At 54.3% G+C, this 27013-nt stretch overlaps 1 protein-coding gene across 2 annotated transcripts in view; it reads left to right on the top strand.

Moving 5' to 3' along the window:
* Positions 1–27013, top strand: part of PRKCA (protein kinase C alpha) — a 364830-nt gene that overhangs the window by 325208 nt on the left and 12609 nt on the right. For both annotated transcript variants that reach the window (XM_036836347.1, XM_036836348.1), the window contains exons 14-16: positions 16312–16392; positions 20928–21035; positions 21919–22059. In XM_036836347.1, coding sequence (XP_036692242.1) covers positions 16312–16392; positions 20928–21035; positions 21919–22059 — 330 coding nt within the window. The remainder of the gene's footprint in view (positions 1–16311; positions 16393–20927; positions 21036–21918; positions 22060–27013) is intronic.

Below are 27013 nucleotides of genomic sequence, written 5' to 3'. Positions count from 1 at the left end.
AGAACCTGAGGACGTGGTATCAGAGAGAGGGATGCTGGGAACATCCATCAGGGAGAGGGATGCTGGGAACATCCATCAGGGAGAGGGATGCTGGGAACATCCATCAGGGAGAGGGATGCTGGGAACATCATCAGAGAGAGGGATGCTGGGAACATCCATCAGGGAGAGGGATGCTGGGAACATCCATCAGGGAAGAAGGATGCTGGGAACATCCATCAGGGAGAGGGATGCTGGGAACATCCATCAGGGAGAGGGATGCTGGGAACATCCGTCAGGGAGAGGGATGCTGGGAACATCCGTCAGGGAGAGGGATGCTGGGAACACCATCAGGGAGAGGGATGCTGGGAACATCATCAGAGAGAGGGATGCTGGGAACATCCGTCAGGGAGAGGGATGCTGGGACCATCCGTCAGGGAGAAGGATGCTGGGAACATCCATCAGGGAGAGGGATGCTGGGAACACCATCAGAGAGAGGGATGCTGGGAACATCCATCAGGGAGAGGGATGCTGGGAACACCATCAGAGAGAGGGATGCTGGGAACATCCATCAGGGAGAGGGATGCTGGGAACATCCATCAGGGAAGAAGGATGCTGGGAACATCCATCAGGGAGAGGGATGCTGGGAACATCCATCAGGGAGAGGGATGCTGGGAACATCCGTCAGGGAGAGGGATGCTGGGAACATCCGTCAGGGAGAGGGATGCTGGGAACATCCATCAGGGAAGAAGGATGCTGGGAACATCCATCAGGGAGAGGGATGCTGGGAACATCCATCAGGGAGAGGGATGCTGGGAACATCCATCAGGGAGAGGGATGCTGGGAACATCCATCAGGGAAGAAGGATGCTGGGAACATCCATCAGGGAGAGGGATGCTGGGAACATCCATCAGGGAAGAAGGATGCTGGGAACATCCATCAGGGAGAGGGATGCTGGGAACATCCATCAGGGAGAGGGATGCTGGGAACATCCATCAGGGAGAGGGATGCTGGGAACATCCATCAGGGAAGAAGGATGCTGGGAACATCCGTCAGGGAGAGGGATGCTGGGAACATCCGTCAGGGAGAGGGATGCTGGGAACATCCGTCAGAGAGAGGGATGCTGGGAACATCCGTCAGGGAGAGGGATGCTGGGAACATCCATCAGGGAAGAAGGATGCTGGGAACATCCATCAGGGAGAGGGATGCTGGGAACATCCATCAGGGAGAGGGATGCTGGGAACATCCATCAGGGAGAGGGATGCTGGGAACATCCGTCAGGGAGAGGGATGCTGGGAACATCCGTCAGGGAGAGGGATGCTGGGAACATCCGTCAGGGAGAGGGATGCTGGGAACACCATCAGGGAGAGGGATGCTGGGAACATCCGTCAGGGAGAGGGATGCTGGGAACATCCATCAGGGAGAGGGATGCTGGGAACATCCGTCAGGGAGAGGGATGCTGGGAACACCATCAGGGAGAGGGATGCTGGGAACATCCGTCAGGGAGAGGGATGCTGGGAACATCCGTCAGGGAGAGGGATGCTGGGAACACCATCAGGGAGAGGGATGCTGGGAACATCCGTCAGGGAGAGGGATGCTGGGAACACCATCAGGGAGAGGGATGCTGGGAACATCCATCAGGGAGAGGGATGCTGGGAACATCCGTCAGGGAGAGGGATGCTGGGAACACCATCAGGGAGAGGGATGCTGGGAACATCCGTCAGGGAGAGGGATGCTGGGAACATCCATCAGGGAGAGGGATGCTGGGAACATCCGTCAGGGAGAGGGATGCTGGGAACACCCGTCAGAGAGAGGGATGCTGGGGACACCCGTCAGGGAGAGGGATGCTGGGGACACCCGTCAGGGAGAGGGATGCTGGGGACACCCGTCAGGGAGAGGGATGCTGGGGACACCCGCCAGGGAGAGGGATGCTGGGGACATCCGTCAGGGAGAGGGATGCTGGGAACATCCATCAGAGAGAAGGGTGCTGGGAGCAAGCTGTCAAAGAGGGCTTTATGGAAAACCAGCTTTGGGCCTCTTAATACACACTGGATCCCATGTTCTGGCTCTGGACACCCTCAGGGTCTGTAGCCTCCATTCCTCTCCTTATACCCACTGTGCAAGCAGTCAAGGCGCACCTGCCATTTATTGAGTGTCCGTTGTGTGCTGGGCACCTTCTGTACTTCCTTCTCATCACAAACCCTGTAGAGGAACAGGCCAGCAGGCCTGTCTTTCAGATGAGTGTCCGAGGCAGTCAGTAACAGGCTGGGGCCACGTTTGCTAAAAATGCTGGAATCCAGCTGCCTCCCCAGGCTCAGGCTGCCTGCAGACCTTCGCACTGCCTACCACTCTGAGCCACTCAAACCCGGGGCGGTTTGTGTGTCCAGAGAGCATCCTGCATGCTTTTTGTACCAAGCGTGGCATCGTGGGGACACAGAAAGAGAGCACACGGGGCCTTGCCCTGGAAGTGCTTCCCGTCTAGAGGAGGTGACGCAAACAGGAACCAAAATCTATACCTAGATGCCGGTTGACTTTCAGTGAACAATAATCTCCGCTCCTCTGGGAGCTCCATCAGGAGTAACTTTTGGTTGTTTCGCCTTTTGCTAGCATTTTCTTCATAAGGGTCCAGGAATTTGGCATATTTCACCCAAGGAATCATTGCAGGGTAGAGAAAAGACCATCTAGGTTCCAAGTTTCTGAATTTGCTCAGAGGTGAAAATAATCTTGTCCTCTGTGTAAATCTTTCTGTCAGGCAAAGGCAAAATAATTATCTTAGGTGGCATTTTCCTAAATAGGCAAAGCGGAGGCTTAAATATTTATGGCTGTTCGTTAAAAGCCTTGAAATGGATTGATACTGTAGCATCTCCTTAACCGGTAAAGATGAGCAAAGGCAGAAAATGTCACTAACACGTAAGTCTGGCACCGAGATGGACGCTGGGAAAGGGGCACCGATCAGGAACTAATCCCTGAAGCCGACGTGAAGGGGACTTTTCGCTTTGACATAGAAAGGATCCTTCGAGGCCAGCGGGAGAGTCCTTGAGGCTTCACCTGGGTTTCATCCCCCATCTGAAAGTCAGCTGTTCCGGGCGAGCGAGATGCAGTCACAAGGCAGGTTCTGCCGCAGCCGAGCGGCAGCCTGGACACTAGTATCGCCCGCCCTTTCCTGGGAGAGCGAGGCAGCGGTAGGGGCGAAGCTCTTGGAAAGTGCACCACGTGGAACCCTCGCTCTCGGCCTGGTCGTGCCGGGGTGTGTAGCCCACACACAGAGGGCGTCACCCTCAGTGTGGGCAGTGCCTGTTCCAGACCGAGCCCTCGGAACGCAGCTTCCGCTTGGTCACGCCTGATACACGAGCAGAGGCTGCGCCACTTGGTGGGAGACAAAGGTGGGATTTGCAGCCGAGGCGTTCCGACCCCAAAGCCCGTGTATCCTGTGCACGTATCACAGCACCTCCAGGGAGATGAGAAGACTTCCCCGAGTGAAAGAGCAGCGAGAAACGAGCACTGAGGTGTTATAGACCACTTCTTCTTTAACGTCCGAGGGGTCTGAGTCGTGACCAGACCTTTCCGTCTCTGGGGCAGCGACTCAGGATTGTGGTCCGGCTGCCCATCCTGGGCAGACCTCTCAGAAGCCGGGGTGAGCCAGCAGCTCTAAGCCCCTCCCCCTCAGGTGCTCACCGAGGGTCCACCAAGCGCCCCCTGCCAGGAGGGTCAGGGGCTGGAAGCAGTTAGGAGTGGGCCACTGCAGCCCAGGGGAGCTTGGAGATACGGGCGAGACCGTGTCCCCGGGTGACGGCAGACGGCCCTCCAGCCCGGGACAACCCCAGGGGGGAAGCCTGTGGGTCCCCCCGCCACCAGCTGCCCGCAGGCAGACGCACACACTTGCCGTCCGTGTTGGGCTGGATGCGTTCGGAGAGCTGGAGACCCGTCCCGGGGTCCCGGCCTCTCCTTTCAGCCCTGCGAGAAGGCCGGCACGGGATTGCCCATGACGACAGCCAGAAGTCTGCATTTTATGTAAAATACGCCTGGTTCTCCTCTCCTTCCCTCCACCTGGACCCCCCTTTCCCGGGGATCAGCCTGTTCCCTCCTTCTCCTCCTTGAAGCCTTAGCGCAAATGTCACCTCCGGGAGGTCACCTTTCCCGGCCACCCTGGTTCAGGGGGCAAACCTCCAGCCACGTCCCTGGTCCCCTTCCGCGGTGCACGTCACCCTCGGATAGACCACATCGCGTGCTCACGTGTTTACTTCTTTCTTTGTCTCCCGCTGAGCTCCAGGCAGCAGGACCCTTGGCTTTTGTTCACGGGTGGGCCGCTACCCCGGGGGCAGGAGGGATGTGGGATGCGTGGGGGGGTGAGGGGCAGGCGTAGCGAGCTGTGTGTCCGGCCGTGGCCGTGGAGGGGCAGATGGGCCGAGGCTCTGGCACTGAGGGGTCGGGAGCTCCGGGGCTGGAACCCAAGGCTGATGGCAGGTGACAGAGCGTGCGGGGGCAGGGGTGTGGCCCCGCGCCCCCCTCACCCACTGCCGGGGGTCCCCAAGGGTCCAAGGTGGAGGGAAGTCAGCTCAGGACCCGAGGGGCCAGAATACCGACCTCCGCGGAGCGTCTCCTGGCCTCTGGGGAAAGGGCGGTAGAGAGGGGCAGAGAACAAAAGAGGATCTAAAAGTCAAATGAGGAAAGACCTCATCTGGCGCACACAGCCGGGCAGCCAGGCAGTAAATCAGCCCCTTCCCAGCTGGGAAGAAATGGGGAAAGGAGGCGGAAAGAAGCCGGTGAGCGCAGCGGCGGCGGCTGTGGGGTCGGCGCCTCTGAGCCGCCGAGCCCAGCCCAGCCCAGGCGGGCAGCCGCGGAGAAAGCCCTGGGTTAAAGAAAGAGAGCCGTAAGCCAGAAGACGCTTGCTTTCTGTCAAAGGCCAACTTCCCTCTGCGTCGGGTCACGGTCCAGTGACTCCAGCGTCACAGAGGAGATGAAGCAGCCGCTTTCCCCCCAAGAAACGTTTAAAGAGCCCAGGCCAGGCATTCTGGGGGGGACTTCTTCCTTAAATTATATAACTCTTCTCAGATCTTTCCGAGGAATGATGTTGGTTTTATTAGCTCATATATTTGATTGTCTGCCTGCGGCTCTTTATCTGTCTCATGATTTTCGTGGCATCAGACTTTAATGAGTTCAGGCTGTTCTCTGGAGCATTTGACCCCTTCTGGGATATTGTGGTCCATGAGACAACCCCGGTCTGTTCCTCCCCTCGCCCTCCCAGTCCTCCCTCCACAGATGACCAGCTCCTGGTGACTTAGCTGCCCCTTGATGGATGCCCGCTGCGTGTGAGACCCAGGCAAGGGCACCTCATCGACGTGAGTCTGTTTAATCCTTCAGTCGGGCCTGCAAAGTCGGTGTTATTGGCCCTGTTTTCCAGATGATGAACCCAAGGGGCAGAGATTTCATTCATTTTTCCCGTGCCCCAGATGCAGGGCAGGCCTGGGCTCTGAACCCGGGGCTGATACGCTTCTCCCTGCAGCAGCTGTGGTCCGGGGAGGAGGGCTACCCGGGGACTGACCACCTCCCTCCAGGGGTGCAAGTGAGCCTCTCTCCTTCCAGGTCCCCGTCTTTGTTCTCCAAACACCAATGACGCCCTGATAAGTCTTTACTCCAGGAATTCCATGGCTGCATGAGTTGGCCCTTCAGTTGGGGATTTGTTTAAATCTTGTAAAAATGGGTGAGAGATCACTGAATTCCTTTTCACCTTGCCGTGGGGAGGAGGGGGTGGGTGTCTGGACGGAGATGACCAACCTGCTGTCATTGCCGGTGTGGACCACGCACTTGCCCCTGTTACCTCGTTTCATTCTAACAGCAGTCCTTGGGTGAGTGGCGTTGTCCCTGTTCTCCAGGCAAGGAAGAGGAGTCGTGGGGAGGAGAGGAGCCCTGTGCAGGGCTCGTAGACAGCAGGTGGCGGGGCCGGGACCCTGGGCTGCCTGCCCCAAAGTGCAGGCCTGTGGCCCTCATGCCACACGCATCTGTGAAGACCCACCAGACTGAAATTCTGGAAAATCTTTTTATTCCAGCCGATGAAGGACTTACAGGCACAAAATGTGTTCCTGACTCCCAGTTCGTTCCTTCACTGCACGAGTGGTTATTTTGTTCAGACTCACAGTGAACAGTCTTGAAGAGCTCCCCTGCTCAGCAGAGGAGGCTGAGATAAGGGGGCTCCAAAGGGGGCGCGGAGCAGTGAATCGGGCCCCGCTCGCCCCCGCCTGCCACCGCAGCCTAGACCAGTGACCAGGGCCACCGTGGCCGAGCTTGAGAACCGCTCGAGGAGAGACTAGAGGCTCATGGTGGCGCATTCGATTCCGGATTAATTCAGCTCGACTCTACCTTAGCCCCACGCAGACGTGACGTTTCTGAGAAGGAAAGACTTCCTGTTTGATTTCAGGTGGCTTTTTCTTTATCGTTGTGTAGTCAGCTCTGGCTATAGTTCTGCTCTTTTAAGAACTTGGGGTGACGTCTGTGAAATGGGGATACGACTTTGAGGATGAAGTCTTGCCCGTAAGAAGCCTGGGCTGCCTCCAGGGAAGGGCTGCATACATTCGCGTCTGTTATGTGACAGTTGTTTCAACTTGCTGCTGCTGTGTAACCACCCGAGACTTAACGGCTTAAAGCCACAGCCACGTTATCGCTGGGATTCTGCCCAGCATGTGCCGGCCTCCGTGGCCCTGCTGGGCCCTGGAGGGTGGTCCACGGGGGCCCCGGGCTTCTGGCTCTTGGCCAAGACCCACGGGTCCTCCTCTCCGTGTTCTGTCCTCCATGAGATTTCTCCTCACGCAGTAGTTTATCCAGAGCATCTCGCCACGGTGACTCCCAAGAGGGTACAACACTGAGGCCCCCCAACAAGTGGAGGCCCCTTAAGCTTCACCTAGAACGTGATTACTGTGTCATTCCCACCACCTTCTCCAGGTCGGAGCAAGTCCACAGCCAGCCCGGCGTCTGGGGGAGGTGATGTAAGTACTAAATCCTGGTGGGAGGCGTGGCGCTGTCACGCTGCCGGGGCCATACAGGATGGGGGCGGGGGGCACTGTGGCCATCTTCGGGGGCAGTCCCCTGCACAGCTGGCTTTGAGCTCTGTGTGGCCAGCGGAGAATCCTCAGCACAGCACCCTGCAGGGGCAGGTCTCAAAAGCGCCTAGGACCCAGGCAAGAGGGGCCCCTGCCCTGGGTTACAGAGCCGGGATCAGCAAGCTTTTTCTGCTGAGGGCTAGAGAGTAAGTGTTTCAGCCTTTGCCTTCACCTAAATTTTAGATTTCTCCAGTTTGAGCAGCTGTTCCTGCCTAAAGGCTCCAAAGACTGATAGTCTTTGTTACATGTTTTCTTTCGCATTCAGGAAACTTAAAACCATGCTTAGCTCCCAGGCTGTACCCGGCAGGGTCGGACTGGATTCGGGCTGCAGGCTGAAGTTTGTGCCCCCAACGTTACAGGGCTCTCGTCGGGCCTCCCCAGCCTGAGCCCTCCTCACGGGCTTGGGGTCTGTAGGGTCAAAGGGGCGTGCCCACCTGGGGTCTGAGACGTCCCTCCCAGGACCTGCGCAGCCTCTCCCCGCAGCCATTGGCCCGCGGGGTGCCGCCCTGCTGGCGCAGACACGCCTGCGCCCGACGGGCAGGTGGGACAGAGCTGGGACAGAGCTGGGACGTGCAGGAGCCTCGTCGTGGCCGCGGTGGCGGCGGGCGGCAAGAGCAGTCAAGCGGGCCACGCCTCCGCGTCCGGGGGGCCGTCTCAGGGGCCCCTGAATCCTCCATTCGAACCTGGCCTTCCGCTTGTTGGGAGGAATTACAGGTGGAATCACGTTCCCCCGAATTTGGTGTGTTGAAGGTGACGCCAGTGTGACTGTCTATAGGGGCAGGGCTTTCCGGGAGGTGATCACAGCCAGATGAGGCCATTAGGGTGGGGCCCCCTCGGAGAGCACTGAGGTTTTCCTGAGAGACTCCAGGAGGGCAGCTCACAGAGGACAGAATGGCGAGAGCACAGCGAGGCGGCCGCTGCCTTCGCGGGAAAGCAGCCCCGCCGGCACCTTGGCCGTGCACCTCGACTCTCCAGAACCGTGAGAAGTAGACGTCTGTTGTTGAATCCGTGCTGTCACAGCAGCCCGAGCAGAGCGCTAGGGGGGTCCGCGTGCAAGGTAGTAGGAGAGAACAGCTAGTTAATACTGCGAGCTCAGTTTGTAGCGCGTGTGTTTAGGCGGATGGTCTGTGGCCTCTGTCCCTGTGGCCTCAACACCCCAGGCCCGTACGGAATCTGGGTCTCGGCCACAGGTAAATGACGCTGTAAACCAGGATGCGTTTTACCTACTCACAATCAGTACCATCATCTCTCACCAAGCAGAACAGGAAGGAGGGGCGGGTAAAGGTCCCAGGGGTCGGGGCAGTTCCTCAGATGTCCTCACCCCACTCCCGTCCTGCTCACATAGAGCGGGCACCGTGACAGGGTCGAGTCCTGGCTCTGCCCCCCCCCCCCGCGGTGTCACTGCCACCCCCGTGGGAGACAGGCACCGTGCCCAGTGCAGTGTGGCTTAGGTGGGGTTAAAACTTGGCCCCTGTTACTGTGGGTATCATATTCTTAGTGTACCTCGCTATTAAGGAGGTTCTTGAAAATATCAGGTTGGCAGAAGAGAATCCAAAGAGGTGTTTAGTTTTTTTGTTTTTTGGGGTTTTTTTTTTTGATGTAACAAGAAATTATGGAAGTTAGTTCGGCCTTGGGCTGAAGAGGTTGGGTGACCCAGGTCAACTGGGATGGTGTTTTCCCAGCCCTGGTCGTTTCATGGTCACCTTCCTGACTTATTCCTTGATAAGCAGATGGTACCGAGGAGCTAGAGGGAGATCAGCCCAAGTAAGAGATGAGAGCTTTGCACAAAGCCTTGAAATGGGAATGCTTTCTCCCTGTGTAACTCCATGTTGTTGCCTCATCTGAGGACCACAGACACTTGCTAGCGCACATCCCAGAGTCAGACAGACACCAGGTGCGGGGGCATCTTTCTGCCTGGTCAGAAGTCTGGCAGGCGATTCCGAATTTTACTCGTGGCTCTTTCAGAATTATTAGCACAGCTACCGTGGCAGACAGTTCGACAATGTCTCACGAAGCTAAACATGGTCTTTACCAAATGATCCAACAGTCATGCTCCTGAGTATTTACCCAAATGAATTGAAAACTTATGTTCACACAGAAACCTGCACAAGTGTTATAGCAGCTTTAGTCATAATTGCCAAATCTTGGAAGCCACCAGGATGCCCTTCAGTAGGTGAGTGAACAAATAAACTGCGATACGTCTAGACAATGGAATATTATTCAACACTAGAAAGAAATGAGCTCTCAAGCCATGGAGGAAACCTCGGTGTGCATGACTAAGTGAAAGAAGCCAGTCTGAAAACACTGCACACTGTAAGAGCCCGACTGTTGACATTCTGGAAGAGGCAAAACTAGGAAGACAATAAGACAGACTGGTAATTGCCGGGGCTGGGGGAGGGCCATGTAGGCAGAGCGCAGAGCGTTTTGAGGGCAGTGGAACTATTATGTACAATAACAGTACAGTGGTGGGTACATGTCATGATACATTTTCAAAAACCCATAGACTGTACAGCACCAGGAGTGAACCCTGATGTAAACCCTGGGCTTTGCGTGATAACGATGTATCCATGCAGGTTCAGCGATTGTAACTAAGATACTGCCTCGGTGTGTTGAACTTGGCGGGGGGCGGGGTATATGGGAACTCCGCAGATTCCACTCAATTTTGCTCTGAACCTAAAACTTCTCTTTAAAGCAGTTTATGAATAAAAAAAAAAAAAAGAAGAAGAAGAAATGCAGCCTGGGTGGCCTTTCCCTTCCAAACAAAGGTCCAGGATAGAACTGGGAACGGGGCCTGTAATCACCAGGCTTTGGAAGCTCTGCTTTTGCCATCCCCTCCTCCCTCGCTCTCTTTTTCCTTCCTTGCTTCCTTCCTTTTCCTCTTCTGTGTTAATTGCTATTTAAAGCCTGGGTCGGTCGTTGCAAACCCTCTTTGTGCTACGTGATCCCCTTCAGGTCCTCGGGTATCAGGGAGGCAGAGGGGTGGTTACTGTAACTGGACCTTAAAGCACTTGTGTTGCCTTTAGAGACGTCGTTTTCTGTTCGCCCCAGTCCTGGCCACCGTGTTCATCTAAATGGGAAATACGTAGTGCAGACTCCAAACTTTCCATTCTCATCTTGTGCCAGAATTCCTTTATACTTACATTATGCATTTTGTCCAGAGCTTCCAAATATTGCAGGTGTTTCTCATGTGATGTACTGAGATCCTCGACGTGTAAGGTATCACGTTTTAGTGTATTTATCCATTTTCGTGTCGTAATCCCTGTGCCTCGCAGGGTGCCTGGCCCCAAGAAACGCACGATTAGCCCAAACAGTGGCAGTGAAGGAAGGGGCAGGGGAGGGTGTGTTAATACCACAGAGAAGAGAAACCGGAAGTTTTGCTGCTCTGGTCAGAATTAATTCAGTTGTATGAGAGGGGGATTTTTTAATCTGTTTTATTCACGTCTGTGCCCCGTGCCTGGAACAGCGTCCGGCCCGTAGGCAGATGATATTTGCTGGAAGAATGAACAGAAGGTTCATCGTTGACAGAATTCCCAGGTGCTGACAATCATTTCAGAGTATTTAATGTTATTAATCCAGCCTCTCATCCAAAACGTTTCCTTCGTCTTCCTGTGAGCCTGGGTTAGTTCATTGCCTTGAGTCCCTTTCACCTGCCCGCCGTGCCCGGGGCCCTTCCTGCTCCTGACGTGAGACCCTGTGGAGTTACGCATATTCAACTCACCTGCAATAAACATGCGTTTCTATACATACCACGTACTTGCCAGTACGTGGGGTGCTGGGGTTCCAGTATCACAGATGAAACGGAAGCTCAGAGAGGCCAAGCGCCTTGCCCAAGGTCACACAGCTCCCGCGTGGCCGAGCTGGGCTCCGGCAGTCAGGTTCGGAGCTTTCTTGCCGCACTCTGCGTCCTGCAGTGCTCTGGGCTGGGAGGCACTGCCCCAAAGTGGTTTGACTGGGAGCATCTTGGCTGAGAGTTGGGGATGCCTCGTCCATACCCCGCCCCCGATGTGCTTCCTGTTCACCACGCTCTGGTCCAAGCCTGGCGCTGCAGGAGGTGGACACAGCTGGGAGACCTTGCCGCCCACGCAGCGACCTTCCAGCAAGCCTCTCGGCTTCCTTCTCAGAACCCTGAGGATGCTTTTCCAAACCGTCTCGAAGGCCCATGCAGCCTTAGCGATCTAGCAGTCTGACGAGCATTTTGCATTTTGCGCTCAGGAGGTCGGTGGTGTCCGCGGAGCAGGCTTGCACCAGGTCCACTGGCTTCTCCAGCCTGACCTTAGGGAGAGTCTGCCGTGCGGGGTGCTCGGGAGGGCGGCCCGGCCCCTGTGGGGAGAGCCTTGGGTCGAGTGGGGGCAGATAAGCAGCCTCAGTGTAACTCACGTGGCAGAGGCTTTGGGATCTGTGTGGCCCTGGGCTGTGGGCCCCGGAGCAGGGAGCTGGGGAGACGCTGAGTGAGCTCAGGGCCCTGCAGCTGTGAGAACAGAACACCCGGAAAGCACCCCCAGGCACGTCATCTTTCTTCCCAGATGGTACTGTTTCAACAAGTCAGCATTTCCACCAGGTCCGTGAAGAAGGCCTCCAGTGTCCCATGTTCTAGCCTGCGGGATTTATGATGTTTTTCGAAACAACCATAAGTTTCCCATTAAAATATTTTTATCGTTGATAAAAGGAAGAAATGATAGGCTTTGTTTCCCTGAGACAGTCAGAGGACTTGAGCGTGTTTATGAGTAAAGGCCAGCGTTCTTTTGTGCTGCAGCCTGGCAAGGGCGGTCGACAGCCGGGCCGTTTACTCCAGCGCGGGCACTGGGGGGTCGGCCAGGACACACGGCGGGAGCGTGAAGAGCAGAGACCAGGAAGTGCGGCCAAGGACAGGCGCGCGAGTCCCCGGGACCCTGGGGGATGAGCCTTCGGGGCCAGACTTGCTGATTCACGTGGGCGCCTTAGCCATTTGGACCCTGTTAAGCATTTGAACCCTTTTTTGGCAAGAGTCCCCCCAGCTGGGCCAGTTCCCGCCCTAGTGTCTAGGGAGCCACACTGACTCAGGAGCGGATGAACCTTCAGTTCAGAAAAATGGTCCAGATCGTGGAGGCCAAGGCCAGACGTCCAGGGCTCAAATGCCAGCTTTGCCGCCTCTGGCTGTGGAGCCCTGGGCAGGCTACTTAACGTCCCTGTGCCTCGTTTCCTCGTCTCTGAACTCGGACGCTCCTACCGCCAGGGCCCCGTGAGGGCCCCCCGAGCTGACAAAGGCCCTGGCACCTGGTGGAAGTCCGGGTGGGGACACTGGCTCCGGTCCTTGTTGCTGTCGTCAGTGGCATCTGAAGCCTCACCACGCTGCCCCCCGAGTTCTCCAGAAAAGCTTCGGAAGCCCCGTCCGCTTCGGGAGGCCTTGGAGTGTGTAGCCCTGCAGAGGGCGGAAGGGTGGGTGGCCCTGGAGCGACGTCCTTCCAGCTGCTGTGGGCCTTTGGCCTCGTAAGAGGCGAGAAGCTGCCCCCCACCCTCTGCCCGGGTCCTGTACCCAGGCTGGAAGGCGGCCACTCACACCCCGCTGTACAAGACAGGCAGCCACTTGTAGCATCCTGGCAGCCCCCGGGCACCTGGCCCAGGGAATTATAATCATGATGATCGTAGTAACAAGTAGCAGTGAAACTGGATGACAGTGGCCCCCCGGGGGTTCTGTCTCTGTGCCGCAGGGAAGGTTGCCAGCCCCAGCCCCTCCTGCCGAGCTGCCTCTCCTTTTGTGAGTTTCTCTGCGGTGGGAACCATGTCACCGGGGCAGCCCCTCGCTGGGTTGGCTGCCAGTTTCCAAGTGCCAGAGACACCTGCTCCCGTGTCCGTCGGAGACAGACCCAAGACAGCCTCCCGTCCGTTCTGGGGTCCCTGAGCTGCGTCCTCAGCCCAAAGCTGACCCCCGAGGCCAACAGGAGCCGGGGAACTGGAGCGGGTAGTAGGAGCCGGTAGAACTCAGTCTAGACCAGCCCTGAACAGTAGAAATAAAATGCAAGCCCAAACTACATTTAAGCAACCACGTTTTTTAAAAACTTAAAAAAGAAACAGATGAAATTAATTTTAATATCTGATTTAACCCGGTATATCCAAAATGAAAAATTAGCCATGAGATACTCTGCATTTTGGGGTACTAAGTCCTCAGAATCGGATGTGTATTTTACACCCAAAGCGTTTCATGCCCGTTTGCGCTGGCCGCCTGTCAGAGGCTTATAGCCGCGCGTGGCTCAGTGGCTCCCGTATGGGACGGTGCAGGTCTACACAGCTCACGGGGGACAGTGTCACCAGCACCCTAAATCCTGTGCTTCTAAATGTCCAGATCTTCAGTGGGGCTCTCTCTTCAACACTGCTTCCCCTTTGCAGTGAGGTTTGGGGTAATTTGGAGGTATTTGTTAACAGCAGCTGATCGTCAAGGGGAAGTACGCTTCGTGCTGAACATGCATTTGCAGCGGTGGGGTTGCCCCCATCTCTTGTAGCTTAGATCTGTGAACCGTCTCATTTCATTCAGGGCGTGAGCCAGGGGTGACAGCCTGTGAACGTCTCCAGGAGAAAATGCTCCAGCTAAATCCTAACCCCTGTCCTATTATTAACAATTAAAGGCGAAACCTTGTAAGCTCATTGCAGGGTGAGCTGGCCGGCTCCAGGGGCTGACCAGTGCCATCGCCCAGAAAACAAGCCATTGGCACTCAGCCTCCTGCTGTCCTAAGCCTTGGAGGAAGCATCAGGTGTTACCAGCACAAGTCAGAAGAGCTTCATGGACCCTGAGAAGCAAGTTGGACCAAAGCTGACAAAGAGTCAAAACAAGCGAACAAACAAAAACTTCCCCTGGGCCTGGCTTTCAGGGTTTGTGAATCATTCTGACCAGAATCGGGGTTTCCACACCCTTGACTTCGGACAGTTCTCCAAGTGGGTGGCATCTTCCAGCACCCGAGCAGAGGGGTCTGGCCGGTGAGACTGCTCCAGTATGTGTAGAAATAGAGTCTGGAATAAAGCGTGGTCTCCCTCATCCAGCCCCCACTGTTCCTCAGCCTCGTAATTCGCACAGCAGTGTGAGGCCTCATCTCAGCCTGTGTTCAGAACAAGCGGAAACTAAAATAGGTGAACAACAGAGTTTTACTGTAGAGCACAGAGACCTATATTTAATATCCTGTAATAAGCTATAATGGAAAAGAATTTTTTAAAAAGAATATAGATACATACATGTATATATGTGTAACCGAATCACTTTGCTGTACACCTGAAACTAACACAATACTGTAAATCAACTATACTCCAATATAAAAAATTTTTTTAAAAACCCACTAACACACTGATTAATGAGAACAGATTGCAGGGCCTGGTTTTAATATAGTTACAAGAACAAATTTTACTCAAGTGCTTTTGAAATATAGTTACGACAAGTGAAGTGATGATTTCTAATCTCATTAAGCTAATTCTCAAAGCCCTTTGATTCATATTTTATTAATCCCAGTGCGAGTGAGTCCATGTATCTGAAAGCCGTAAACTGTAGTTTTAAAACATACATGTCAGTGTTCAGAGCACCACTTATTACCTGATTGGCTTTGGGCGCATTCCATAAACTTCTTGCATCTCAGTTCTGTCCCCTAAAAAATGAGAAGAAGAAGAATTTCTGGCTCATTGGGTTACACACAGTGTGTGCAGAGTTATCTGATACATAGTAGGTGCTTGGTGGGTATGTCTTTCCTCTCCCAAAGAGGATTTCTGTTCTTCTTCTACTTGTTCAAGTCCGGCTTTGATGCAGTCATTTCCCGTCTGGGGACTGCCGTGGCCGCCACCATTTCATGTCATTAGGGAATAAATTAGAGGCTCATTTTGGTAGGGTTTTTTGTGCTTTTTATGTTTTCAGAAAAGAGCAAATGTAGTCTTCAAAAGAAATTAAGGCCTCTTTGTAGGTTCCTTTGGTTATCATTTTCTTGCCAAGGAAACGAGCTACAAAGCTGCCAGATTCAAACGTGCGCCCCCTTGTTTCTGCCCACACCGGGGTAAGTCAGAGGAGCGTGCATTGCTCGTGCCACGGGGAGAAATACTGGGAACATGTTGAAGGAATGGGGGTGGGCAGACGCACAGGAGGTTAGCTGATGTCCCAGGACGTTTAATGAGACATAGGGGCCATTTGGAAGATACCCTAGAACACCCCAAAGTCCAGTTTTTCTGCGGAATGGCAGGTGGTTGTGCTGAGTATCTGTTAGTTACGTCCTGGCCTCGAATCCCGGGGCAGATCCACGGGTCTGGAAAGTGTGTGCCTTTGGCACACAGCCTACCTGGGACGCAGCCGCTGTGTTGTGATAAGTCATGCCTCTCTTAGATATCCGAGTCAGTATTACCCCCTTCCACGGGGGGCGGGGGGGGGGAAGGTGTAGAGCCACCCTAGCACGTCTGAGAGTCCCTGGGCCCATCCCCAGCTGCAGACTACTCGTTTCATCGATTCCTCCCCCCGCCCCGATTTTACTGACGTATCTAAACCAAATCTAAGATATCATGCCGTTTCACCCCTAAATACTTAATCTCTCACGCACGTCACCCATGCATACACTCCCCTCTAACTGAAAAGGACACTTTGTAACTAATCATCCGACCGTTTATCCCACATGATGATATTAGGAACAATTCCCACAACGTCATCTAATTCAAGACCGTATTTTAATTTTCCCAATTTCTTTCTACGTTTGGGTGGTTTGAATCAAGATTCAGACAAGGTCCACATCTTACACTTGATTACTGCATTTTTTGTCTCTTTCAAAAACATTTCAAAACGTCAGTCCTTCAGCAGATGCCCTTGGGCCTGTCGTGCAGCGCAAGGAAACCAGCATTTTTCCTTTAGTCCTTCCTCCTCCTCCTCCTCATCCTTCAGCAAAATTCTGTATCATAGTTTGATCGTCTTGTTTATCAGACCTTTGCTCTGAATGACCTCTGGCTTTTTCCACAAATGAAATCCACCTCAGTGCCCAAACCTTTTTCACCCAAGAAGATAATTCCATCTACCTTCCAGCAGTGCCGTGGCATCTCCCGGTGGATTCAGAAGAGGAATTCCAAAATCGTGGGGCGAGAGTTCTCTGTGTGTCTGATTCGAAGGGTCCCCTTCAAAACCCAGCGACAAATGTTACCATCACCTCGTTTGCACGAACGGAGTGTGTAAACGCCTACACGCTTGACTTCCCTGTTCCAGCACAGGCTTCCTGATTGGCCGCTAAATGTAGTTGACGTGTTTGTTTTCACACAGATAATCGCGTATCAGCCGTACGGGAGATCCGTGGACTGGTGGGCCTACGGCGTCCTGTTGTACGAAATGCTGGCCGGGCAGGTAACGTCCCCCGTGCGCTCGTGCTTGTGTGTTGCCACGTAGCACGAAGGCTTCAGCGCTGAAATGCTGGCCGGGCAGGTAACGTCCCCGTGTGCTCGTGCTTGTGTGTTGCCACGTAGCATGAAGGCTTTAGCGCTGAAAAGCTGGCCGGGCAGGTAACGTCCCCGTGCCCTCGTGCTTGTGTGTTGCCACGTAGCACGAAGGCTTCAGCACCGTGGGACCGCGAGAGCAGGACCTGGCCGTGTGCAATGGGTCATGCTGGCCTGACTCCCCTGATCCTGGTGCAAGAGGGAGAAATTGTACAGACATTATCTTCTAGTCCTAAAGACCCAAACTGAAAGCTACACCCTGGAGTGTAGACAATACAGCTTTTGCATCACCCGCAAAAGGTCCCTGCACGTTGAGGACCGTGGTGGCCTTTTGTTTTCGGTGTCTCAGCCCTGGGGTGGGATTGGGCTTCACTGCACGTTTTTCTGCAGAAATCACCCCGGCCGCTCCCATGTGTAGAGCCGGTATTATTGTAAAGGAAGAAGTTAGTTAAACTGGAGGGAGTGTTTTAATAGCTTCTCTCGTCTGCCCTTATCTCTCTCTGGGCAATTCATTGTAATTTTCACAAAAGCCCAGCGAGGCTGAACTTCCAGTTAAGAAAAGGCAGATTAGGTTTCCCTTGGCTGTGTGACACGTGTCGGGTAACCAAGGGCATCACTGCCTAATGTGACACTTTCTAAGGTGGTGGCCTTAGTATCTGTATTACTAGGGTAAGTCACACTCGCTGCTGTTGACAAGCAGCTCCCACCCCCAAATCTCAGTGGATTAAGAATGACAGCGGTGCATTTCACACATTTCAGATCTCTGCCATTGTACCTACTAATGATTCTGTCGTGGGCAGCTTTTATTAACGCTCAGCCCTCAAGTGTGCCCCTCCCTAGCCAAGAGCCTTTGTAAGAGAGAACGGAAAGAAACACCCGCGTCGAGTAGCAGAGCTGCCCCCAAAGAAATCTTTGCATCTTTGTTCCTGGGGAAAAGTCAGCCTTTCTGACACGTTGCGTCCATTGACTCCTTTATGATTCATTCAGTGCGCGCTTACTGAATGTGCGGGGGTTGGGGGGTGGCTGTGAGCAGCACAGAGACCCTTCCCTTCAGTAAGCTCGCGGTCCAGAGAAAGACAGTGGACAGGCAGATAAGGAAATGATGGGCGGCCCCTCCTCGGCATCCTTGGGAACGGGTTCCAGGACTCCCACGGGGTCAACCAGAGTCCTTGGAGGCTCAAGTCCCTTGTGTAAAATGGTGTGGTAATTGCGTATAACCCAGGCACATCCCCCCGTACACTTGACATCATCTTGCTGTTACTCAATATACCTAACACAGTACAAATGCTATGTACCTAGTTGTAATTGCAATATAAATGTTATCTAAGTATTTGTTGGTATGTGGCAAATTCAAGTTTTGCTTTTTATTTATTTATTTTATATTTACTTTTGGCCACACCGCACGGCTTGTGGGATCTTAGTTCCCTGACCAGGGATCGATCCTGGGCCCTTGGCAGTGAAAGCGTGGAGTCCTAACCACTGGACCACCAGGGAATTCCCAAGTTTTGCTTTTTAAAACATTTTGGACTTTGATTTCATTTTTGATGTGCAGTTGGTGGACCGTAATAGTGATAAGTTAAGAAGAAAAGTAACAAAGCAGAAGAACACAGAGTGTTGGGGGAGGGTTGAAATTTTAGCTCGGATCCCAGGGAGGGCCTCACACAGAAGATAAAGTGAAGACCAGAAGGAAGTGAGAGGATGTCCATGTGCACATCCGGGGGGAGGAGAATTCCAGACAGAGGGAACAGCCAGTGCAAAGGCCCTGGGGTGGGAGTGTGCAGCTTTACACTTAAGGAACAGAGAGGAAGCCGCCCATGTGGCTGGAGTGGAGTAGGAGGCTGAGATCAGAGAGGAAGAGAGGGCACCAGGCCCCGGGCCGTGGAGACCATCGCGAGACCACTGGCTTTCCCTCTGGGCTGGGAGACCCCCGTGGTCTCTCCTTTCTCTTTTTCATTGTGTCTTACATCCTATAGATACTAAAGTTGTCTTTTAAGTATTAAAAGATAAGAGGTTCCACCTATATTTGGTCTTTATTTCTCAATGATGTTGAGACTTGATATTTAAAAAGTGGTTTGTGTATTATTTATTTAGGTTTCTTCCCCCAAGGAACCATTCTTCTTAAGGCTATATACCTCCATGTGCAAACACAGAAAAGCCAGTTCTGTAGAACCGCTGTCAGCAAGACAGCTGCTGGCAGAACACAGATCGCCTGCACCTTAAGTTAATTTCCCCTCCTTGGCATTTTGACAGTAAAATTTGACTGAATTGTTTGCCCCCGTGGGAGCTATCTATTCGCAAAGGCGCAGAAAGCTGAGTTCCCCTCAAGACCCCACTCAAACGTTCTGACTCTGGAGTCCAGGAAACAAGCCCTGCTTTCATTCAGAGTCACATTTGTGTAGGCCCACACAGGCAGTTGGTGGGTGGAAGTGGTCCGGATCCATTTCCAGATCCGGTGCACATCACAGGACAGAAGAGGGGCTGACTCTTTATTGGCCCGGGGAGACTAGGATTTCTGCACACGGGCCTGCAGCCAGCTCCGCCCCACCATCCTCCCTCCCCAGGCCTCTGGGGACTTCCTTCCCCGGGAGAGCTTGGGAAACACCGCTCTCCTGCAGGGACGTCCCCTTTGGGGTGCACGTTGAATTCCTGCCTCATTTGCAGACTGTCCCTGAGGCCTTGGACTTGAAGATTCCCACACCCAGTGGCTCCAAAACATTGGGCACATTTTCGTTATTTCCCCGCCAGCTTCTCGGAGTCACCAAGCCTGCCTGATGTGAGCCCTTAAAGTTTTCATCATCTGTTGGAAACGGTGACACTCTTTAAATACGGCATTTGAAAAGCAGCCCACATTAGGATGCAGTGTCGGGTCCAGCTGCTGTTCCTCTAACTCTCCACTGTGCCTGCCACAAACACGGGGTTTTCATTTCAGAACCCCCTTCTTAGTCCTGCTGACTCTTCAGTGCAAATTTAAACATATTCCTGGGCCATGACTCAGCCCAGAGAGGATAATGAAGGCTCTGCTCAGATGACCCCCCCAAGCTACAGGGAATGGATGTCATTATTGAAAAGGGAGATTAATTATCAACTTGTTGATGGGGTTGAGGTCTAAATTTATCCTCTTTAATCACAGAGGGCTGAAGATGAGCAGGGAAAAGAAGATAGTTTATTGCAATTTTCTTCTCATTTGGTTTATTTACTGTCAGCAGGCAGGGGGACCGTTGAGTCTAAAACAGCCTGCGTCTTTCTTCAGTTCCTGGATTGCTTGACAACTATGATTACTTTCGAGCATGAATAGTGTTTACCCGGCCCTCTAATGAGCATCTTGCTTCTCAGAGCGTCCCGGGCCTTCATCATAAAGGGCCCAGCCCTCTCCTCTTTATGTGCCTTCCCGCCAGGGTCATTTATGCTTGGTCTTCATTCCTGGTGACTCGGTAATGAGTCCTTTATCCCAGAACTTCAGCTGGAATTGTCCCTGGGTACTCCCCCCCAACCCCACATCACTGATCTGCACATGACCATGGCAGGGCCCCCATGACCACTGACTAGTAAGTGATTCCGGAATCATTCTGGGAAGCGTGAACCATCACCCCTCACTTGCCTATTTAAAATCCACAAATCACATATCGCCAAGGAGAGCACTCCCCGTTCAGAAATTTTTTACACCAAGCCAGGTCTTTAGTTAACAGGTAGCTTAGCTTGAAACATGAGTCCAGATCTGTAGAAATCTAAAAACGGTCACGAGGATGGGGGAAAGAGGGAAGGGAAGCCATCCAAAATGGTCCTGTACTCGAGGACTGCATCGCACATCACCCCTGGGTCCCCAGGCTCAGCCGCTGGGGAGGAAGGTGCGTGTGACTGTAACTCTCCACCGTTGACCTGCCTTCACCAGGGCAGAGAGGCGCCCAGGGCACGCTAAGCCCCCGTCACCGCCACCGTGCCGGCGGCAGGCCCCCGACAGAGCGGAGGGCCCGGGTGTGGATTCCCGGGCCTGGGGAGAGCCCTCTTTGCCCGTGTTCTGCGTCCCCTTCACCCCAGGTTCAGAACCCAAAGGCATCCGCCTTCTCCAGCCTCCCGCACCTTCTGAACGCAAGGCTATCTGTAACCTCACTTGATCGTAGTGAGATTTTTTAACACGTAATTACAAGATTAATGGGTTAATTGTAATTTATTTGCAAATCCTTAAAAACACTACTCAACATTTTCCCTGGAGATTGTTTGGGGTCGCCCAGAGCAAGGCAAGGGACAGAGGAGAAAGTGAAAAGCACGCCCGACCGCCAACCTAATTGAAGACAGCCCGCGAGGTAATCGAGCTAAGTCTGCAGCCTGCCGTGTGCATGCGGGAGAAGCCCGCGCTGTTTCCCGGTGCCGAGTTGGGTGTGCAGGCGCCACGGTGAGGTGAGGAGTTACTCAGCCTAGACACCCCCATCTCCCTCTTTTCCGGAACAGCCTCCATTTGACGGCGAGGATGAGGACGAACTGTTTCAGTCCATCATGGAGCACAACGTCTCGTACCCGAAGTCCTTGTCCAAGGAGGCCGTTTCCATCTGCAAAGGGGTAGGTAGACTTGGTTCCTCTGATGGCCATGGACCGAGAGGGTCCGTTGGAGAGATGCCATCCAGACACTTCTAAGAGACACGGTGGGGGGACCACATGCCCACGCCACTGGGTGTGCAGTTAACTCGTCACCTCTCTTGTGACGGCATTGGTTTTTCCGAACCATGAGTCTTTGAGAGTATCTTGGTCCAGGCAGTAAATAGACACGTGCTGCTTGTTATATAGCATCCTATGTGACACTTCTGGCACACAGTTTTTAGTGATAGCGTGCCTTTTTTTGTATGTGTTCTTAATGCACATACAGAATGGCAGCTCCTAAAACAGTGTATAAAGACGGCTATTTAAATTCTTCTTGTGTTTGGCTGTGGGTCCAGATTGCTTCCCCGTTTCCTCATCACACAAATCACTGCAGAAAGGCCCCCACGTGCCCCCACGTGCCCCCACGTGCCCCACGTGTCCCCACGTGTCCCCACTGCGTGTGTCGGCATCACGCAGAGCATCCTGAGACGTGGTCCGGGCAGCCCTGCCGTCAGGGCTGGGGGCAGAGCAGCAAGAGGGCAGGCGCTGGGCCTGGCGTTCCCTTTTTCCCCTGGTTTTTGAGGGGGTCTTTCTGTTTCTCTTTTTCCAGCTTTATTGAGGTGTAATTGACAAATAAAATGGTAACATATTTAAAGCACACACTGTGACGATTTGATGTATGTGTACAGTGTGAAAGGACTCCCACAGCTGAGTTAACACCTCCGTTACCTCCCATCACCATTTTTTTTGGCGAGAGCGCCTCTGTCTGCGGTCAGCGGACGCAGCTGTAAGGTCCAGGCCTGTCAGCCACGGGCGCCAGGTTACCGAGCTCCGCGTGAGAGCTCTCTCCCCTCCCACTTTCTAGCTGATGACCAAACACCCCGGCAAGCGGCTGGGCTGCGGGCCCGAGGGAGAGCGGGACGTGCGGGAGCACACCTTCTTCCGGAGGATCGACTGGGAGAAGCTGGAGAACAGGGAGATCCAGCCGCCCTTCAAGCCCAAAGTGGTGAGTCGGGGCCGCGGCCGCTCCCTGAGCCCTGTTTCCCCGGATCCCGGGGGGTTTGTCGGCAGAGAGGGGGCTGCTGCCCGCCGGCCTCTGCGGGCCCCAGCCTGGCCCTCGCTCGCGAGGTCTGAGCTGACCTTGAGCGTCAGGGGAGCCTGTGGCACCCGCGCCCCCCAGAAGGCAGCAGGGTCCCCCGGGCGACGCGAGGACGCGGGCAGGTCGGCCTCGGGGCCCGGGCCTCGTGCGCCCCGCGTGGCTGTCGTCCTGCGCTGAGTCCTCGGCAGGACCCCCGTCCGCTGCGGCTCTCCTGGCGTGGCCTCGCCCGACGGGAGCCCTGCAGCCTAACCGGGTCTCAGCTGGCCCCCGGCGGCCCGGGCGCGGTTCCCACACCGGCCAGCCCTGCCGCGAGGGCTGTGTGCCCGCTGTCATCGCTGGCACTGCTGCCTTTGTTCAGACGCAGTCTGCCTGACTCCCTGGAGACTCCCATTTGTTTGGGTGTGGGGTTTTTTTTGCATTTATTTGGCAAACACTACGCCCCAGGCCCTCCCTGCTCTCAGTGCTTTACAAGTTCATTTAGCCCTCACAGCGACCCTGTGAGGGGGCTACAGTTGTCCCCAGTTTACAGTTGAGAACCCTGCGGCACAGAGAGGCTGAGTCACTTGCTGGAGGACACACAGCCGGTGGGTGGTGGAACCAGGGTGCAGACTTCGGTGTTGTGGCCCGGGATCCTTTCCCCATTGCACAGTGGCTCGTCTTCACGTTTATGCTTCTGGAGATCAACCGAGAGTCTGTAAGACGTCTGCCCCCTCGCTCACCCCACCTGCGGCCCTGCCGTGCCTCCCAGGAAGTCCCGCTTTGCCCCGCACCCCGTTTCTGAGGGCCAGGTGGATCCATGCCTTCCGGCTCCGCCGCGTCTCGGCCAGGATGGGCTGGGCTCCCGGGAGCACCGGGTGGCAGCTTTGCACCACAGTCGGCTTCGGAAGCAACCCCGTGGTGACTCGGCCCAAATCTGTCTCGTCTGACAGGTGCCCCGTGAGCTGGCCAGGGGGACCCTCCCGGGGCGCTAGGGTGCCGGCTGGGCGGCTCAGGGCTTTATTCTTAGAGCAGCAACTTTCTCATCCAATATGCTTATGTGGCCTCTCCTCCAAGAATAAAACTGCTGGTGGCGAGCCCACGGATTTTATTTTTCCAAGATACTTTTAGCACAAACTGAAGAAAACCTAAAATTAACCGGGTCAGTTGACTTCCTCCTGAGTTGGCGTTTCAAGGAGGGCCCTTATGTCTCCGCTGCGCCGTCTTCTCTGCAGCCAGTTCTGGGCGCTGAGTCAGGAGGCTCTCCTAGGAGAGGATGCCGGCCCTCCAGGTTACGAAACCTGGTTTTAAGAGGGAGGAAGATGAAGACAGTGATAAATGGCGCTGCCGGCGGTCTCAGAGGAATATTGTTAGGGACTTTCTTCCCTTTCATATCTCTTTAGCTTCTTAAGTTAAGTATGAACGGTATACAGTAGCAGCCTACACACAGCTTAGTTTCTGTACAGGAACAACGTAGAGACGCACGCTGGCCCTGCTCTGCCTGTCGAGCAAAGTGCAGCTACTTGCCAGTCACGTTCCAGAAGGAGACTCCATGCGGCGAAGTCAGCCATGATACATCCATCTTCCTTTTCTGTTTATTCCCACCTCACTGGCAGAAGAAGTTGTGTCTTCGCATAGCTTCCCACCTATGGCTACGGTGGCCCTGAACTCAGACGGGGGGAAGCCAGAGGGTCCTTGGCTCTGACAGCCAAGAATGCACTGTTCCCCGTGGGCCACAGAACTCACTGGACGCGTGGTCACAGCCCGTGGCAGGCAGTTGAGCCGGGAGCCGGGTCGGGGGCCAGGAGTGTATTTATTTATTCCTGGAACGCTGCTGCTGTCTGGTCATTGTTTAACCGAGTGCTGGTTAAAATTTTAAAAAAAGAATAAACTGCCTCTGGCTGTGAAGAAACAGCCCCCGAACTCACAAACAGACGTGGAAGTCATGGACTGAGGCCCTAAAACGGACAGATTCATGTGAAGAGCCTGTCCGGTGAGAGCTCATCTACTCGCAGTGAGACGGCCCAGGCAGAAACCCACGTTGTGCCGGGGAGTCTGGACACAGAAAAGGAAGAAGCTGGGAAAAAATGCAGAAGGACAGGGGATGGGAGAGGCGGGAAGCGGAAACCACGGTGGGTGCGAGCGGCCACAGGAACAAGCAGCAGACTCTTTGTCCCGAAGCAGAAGAGCGTCGAGGGCATGGGGACAGGTTGGGGGGCTCTGGTCCCTGGAGGGCTCATCCCCACAGCAAGCCCCCCGCACGGCCGCAGTGTGAGGCCCTTATCTCAGGGGAAGGGGCACCTCAGCAGTCTCCCGGGCACTGCGCTGGGGCGGGGAGACCACGTGCCAGGAGTAGCGGTGGCCGTTTCTACCTGCAGGAAGCAGCGTAAGGCACGCTGCCGTCGAGGCTGCCAGACACACGGGGCTTGACACGGCGGCAGCAGAGGAGACCCGACGGCCTCTGAGTTACTCCGTGAGGGGGGTTCCCGGCTTTCTCGGGGGAAAGTGGAGTTCCCTCACCCAGAGCCAATTACAAAGTCAAAAGAGTTTCTAGATAAAGCACGGAGCTGCGTACTCTCTGACGGGCAGTGTTGTTATTTAGAGAGAGTTGCAGTGGTACCAGCCTGGCTTTCGCTGCTGAGAAAACCATCAGGCAAATATTTCTGCCGGAGGCCCTTCCTCAACGTGTGCAGTGAACGCGATTCTGAGAGCAGCTCTCCTCTGAGCAGTGTTTATAGCCCCGGCTGGCTACCGTGTCTGGCTCGGTGAGGTCTGCTCGGTGTGTTTGTAGCACGTGCTGGAGAATCAGTTTCCCTGAGATTTATCGTATTAAGGACTGTTGGCCCCTGGCTCCCGTGAAATCAAGGCCTTGGTTATTGTAAATGCCAGCAGGAGGTGCCCGCAGTTATCCGGAGATCAGGCTTGCCCTGTAAGCTTGGGAGTCTCATGTTTGTTTTAGTTTCCACTTTCGTTTTGGACCCTCCGATGAAAGCTTGTTTCAGAGTCACCGACTTCCCTCAGAGAGCCGAGCTACCGTATCAGTGGGCAGCCAGCGCTTCCCTGGAGGGTCGGGGCTCCCACGGTGCCCTGGCTTTGCTCACCTTCCTGTCTCCCTGAAGCTGCACCAAAGTGCCTGGAAAACGTGGGGTTCCACCGTCCCAGTGTGTGGCGCGATGCACTGCGTCCTCGAAGAGGCTCCAGCAGAACGTTCCATCCACGGCAACATGAAGGGCGGGTCTGCAGTGCAGCGGTGGCCCGGGTTCTGTTCAAGGCCACACGGGAAGGAGGGCGGGGAGAGGGGTGACGGTGTCAGGTGGGGGGGACTGTGGCCGTCCCCCCGAGGGGGGCGAGTCTGGGGGCTCAGGGGTGCACCAGCTCCAAGAGGGAGTCGGGAGCCTGCCCTGCAGCCCCCCACGGCGGGAGAATCCGTGTCCCGTGTGCGATTGTGAAGGTGAAGATGACTTGCTAGAAAGCGGGCCCGTCCTCGCGTGCTGGTTTCTTTGGAAAAACCGAAGCCAAAGCAAAACCGGACAGCTGTGCGGTGACGCTCTCCTGGAGAGTGTTAGCTACGCAGCTTCCCTTCCTCCCTGTGGGAAAAAGCACAAAGCAAGCTGCTTCCAGCTTCCTCTTTACTCGCCTCTCTGTAAAGCAGGAGGTACCACGAAAGGACGATGGCCCAGCCTCCTGAGCACTCCCTGAAGAAGGAAAGCTCTTTCTGTTTGCTTTTCCTGAAACCATAAAAGGCCTGCGTCTTAGTCCCTGCAGGCTGCCCTCAGAGGCACACGCGAGCCCGAGATCCTGAGCCAGTGTCACTTTGAATTTTGTAGGCGTTTATCCTGACTTACTATTCCTGTGAATAAAATGCCCAGGAACAGTCTTCACATCTCCATTCAGCCTACCCACGAGAAATAACAGTCTACACAAATATCGGAAGCAGAGAGTTAATTGGTGCTTCTGTTTTTGAATTCTATCCATTGGCACCAAGGAGCAGACGAGCTCGTTCACAGGCCGGCCAGAAGCGTCCACTGTACTGAAGTGGTTATTAGAGATTAATCTACAAAGTGAACACTGAGAAATGTATCCAGGATTGCTGGGTGAGCAGAGCACTTTAGAAATAGGCCTGTCTATCTCAGGTGGGCTTTCTTGGGAAATTGCTGTCGCTATTTTATCAAAAAGAGACAGAGAAAGGAAGAGAAGGACTTTCCTCGGGTCTGCGGCGAGATGCACAGTCAGATTCATTTTCCTGATGGCCTCAAAGTCCTTTTTCTCACAGGGTCATTAGTTTGTTTAGATAGTTTGATGATGGTTTGCTTATCAAGGTTAATGCAGTATTCTTTTTAATATTTGTTATTTATCTTGAAATAATTATTAATTTCAGACTTGTGGAAGAGTTGCAAAGGCAGTGTAAAGAACTGCTGCATCCCCTTCACCCACATTCCCTCAGTGCTCACATTTCGGCACGTTCCCTGTGTCATTCTCCCTCTGCATCTCTGTGAGGGCGTGTAGGCAAGGACACACATGTACATATTTTCTTTTCTGAACCATTTGAAAGTAAGCTGCAGACGTACACCTAAATAATGCCTCTTTACACCTAAATAATTCCGTGTGCCTCTCCCTACAACTAAGGACCTCCCACGGCACTGTATTCTTTCGATGATTGCTCCAAGAAGTTATTTATACGGGGTAGCAGCTCTCCAGGTGACAGGAGAAGAAGACCCCGGAGTGGACAGCAGCCTCAGGCCGCATCTAATCAGTTCTGCCCGGTGGCAGGTGGGGTTCATCCTCTGGGCCTTTCCGTGGAACCAGCAGCAGTGATGCTAATTAAAATCAAGATTCTCAAGGCTCAGGGAGCTTCTCTGACGGCATACAGACACTGACCGGCCCT

The sequence above is a fragment of the Balaenoptera musculus genome, chromosome 20 (assembly GCF_009873245.2).
Source record: "Balaenoptera musculus isolate JJ_BM4_2016_0621 chromosome 20, mBalMus1.pri.v3, whole genome shotgun sequence".
Taxonomy (NCBI): Eukaryota; Metazoa; Chordata; class Mammalia; order Artiodactyla; family Balaenopteridae; genus Balaenoptera; species Balaenoptera musculus.
The sequence above is the reverse complement of the archived record's forward strand: the minus strand, read 5'-3'. Positions and strand labels throughout refer to the sequence as shown.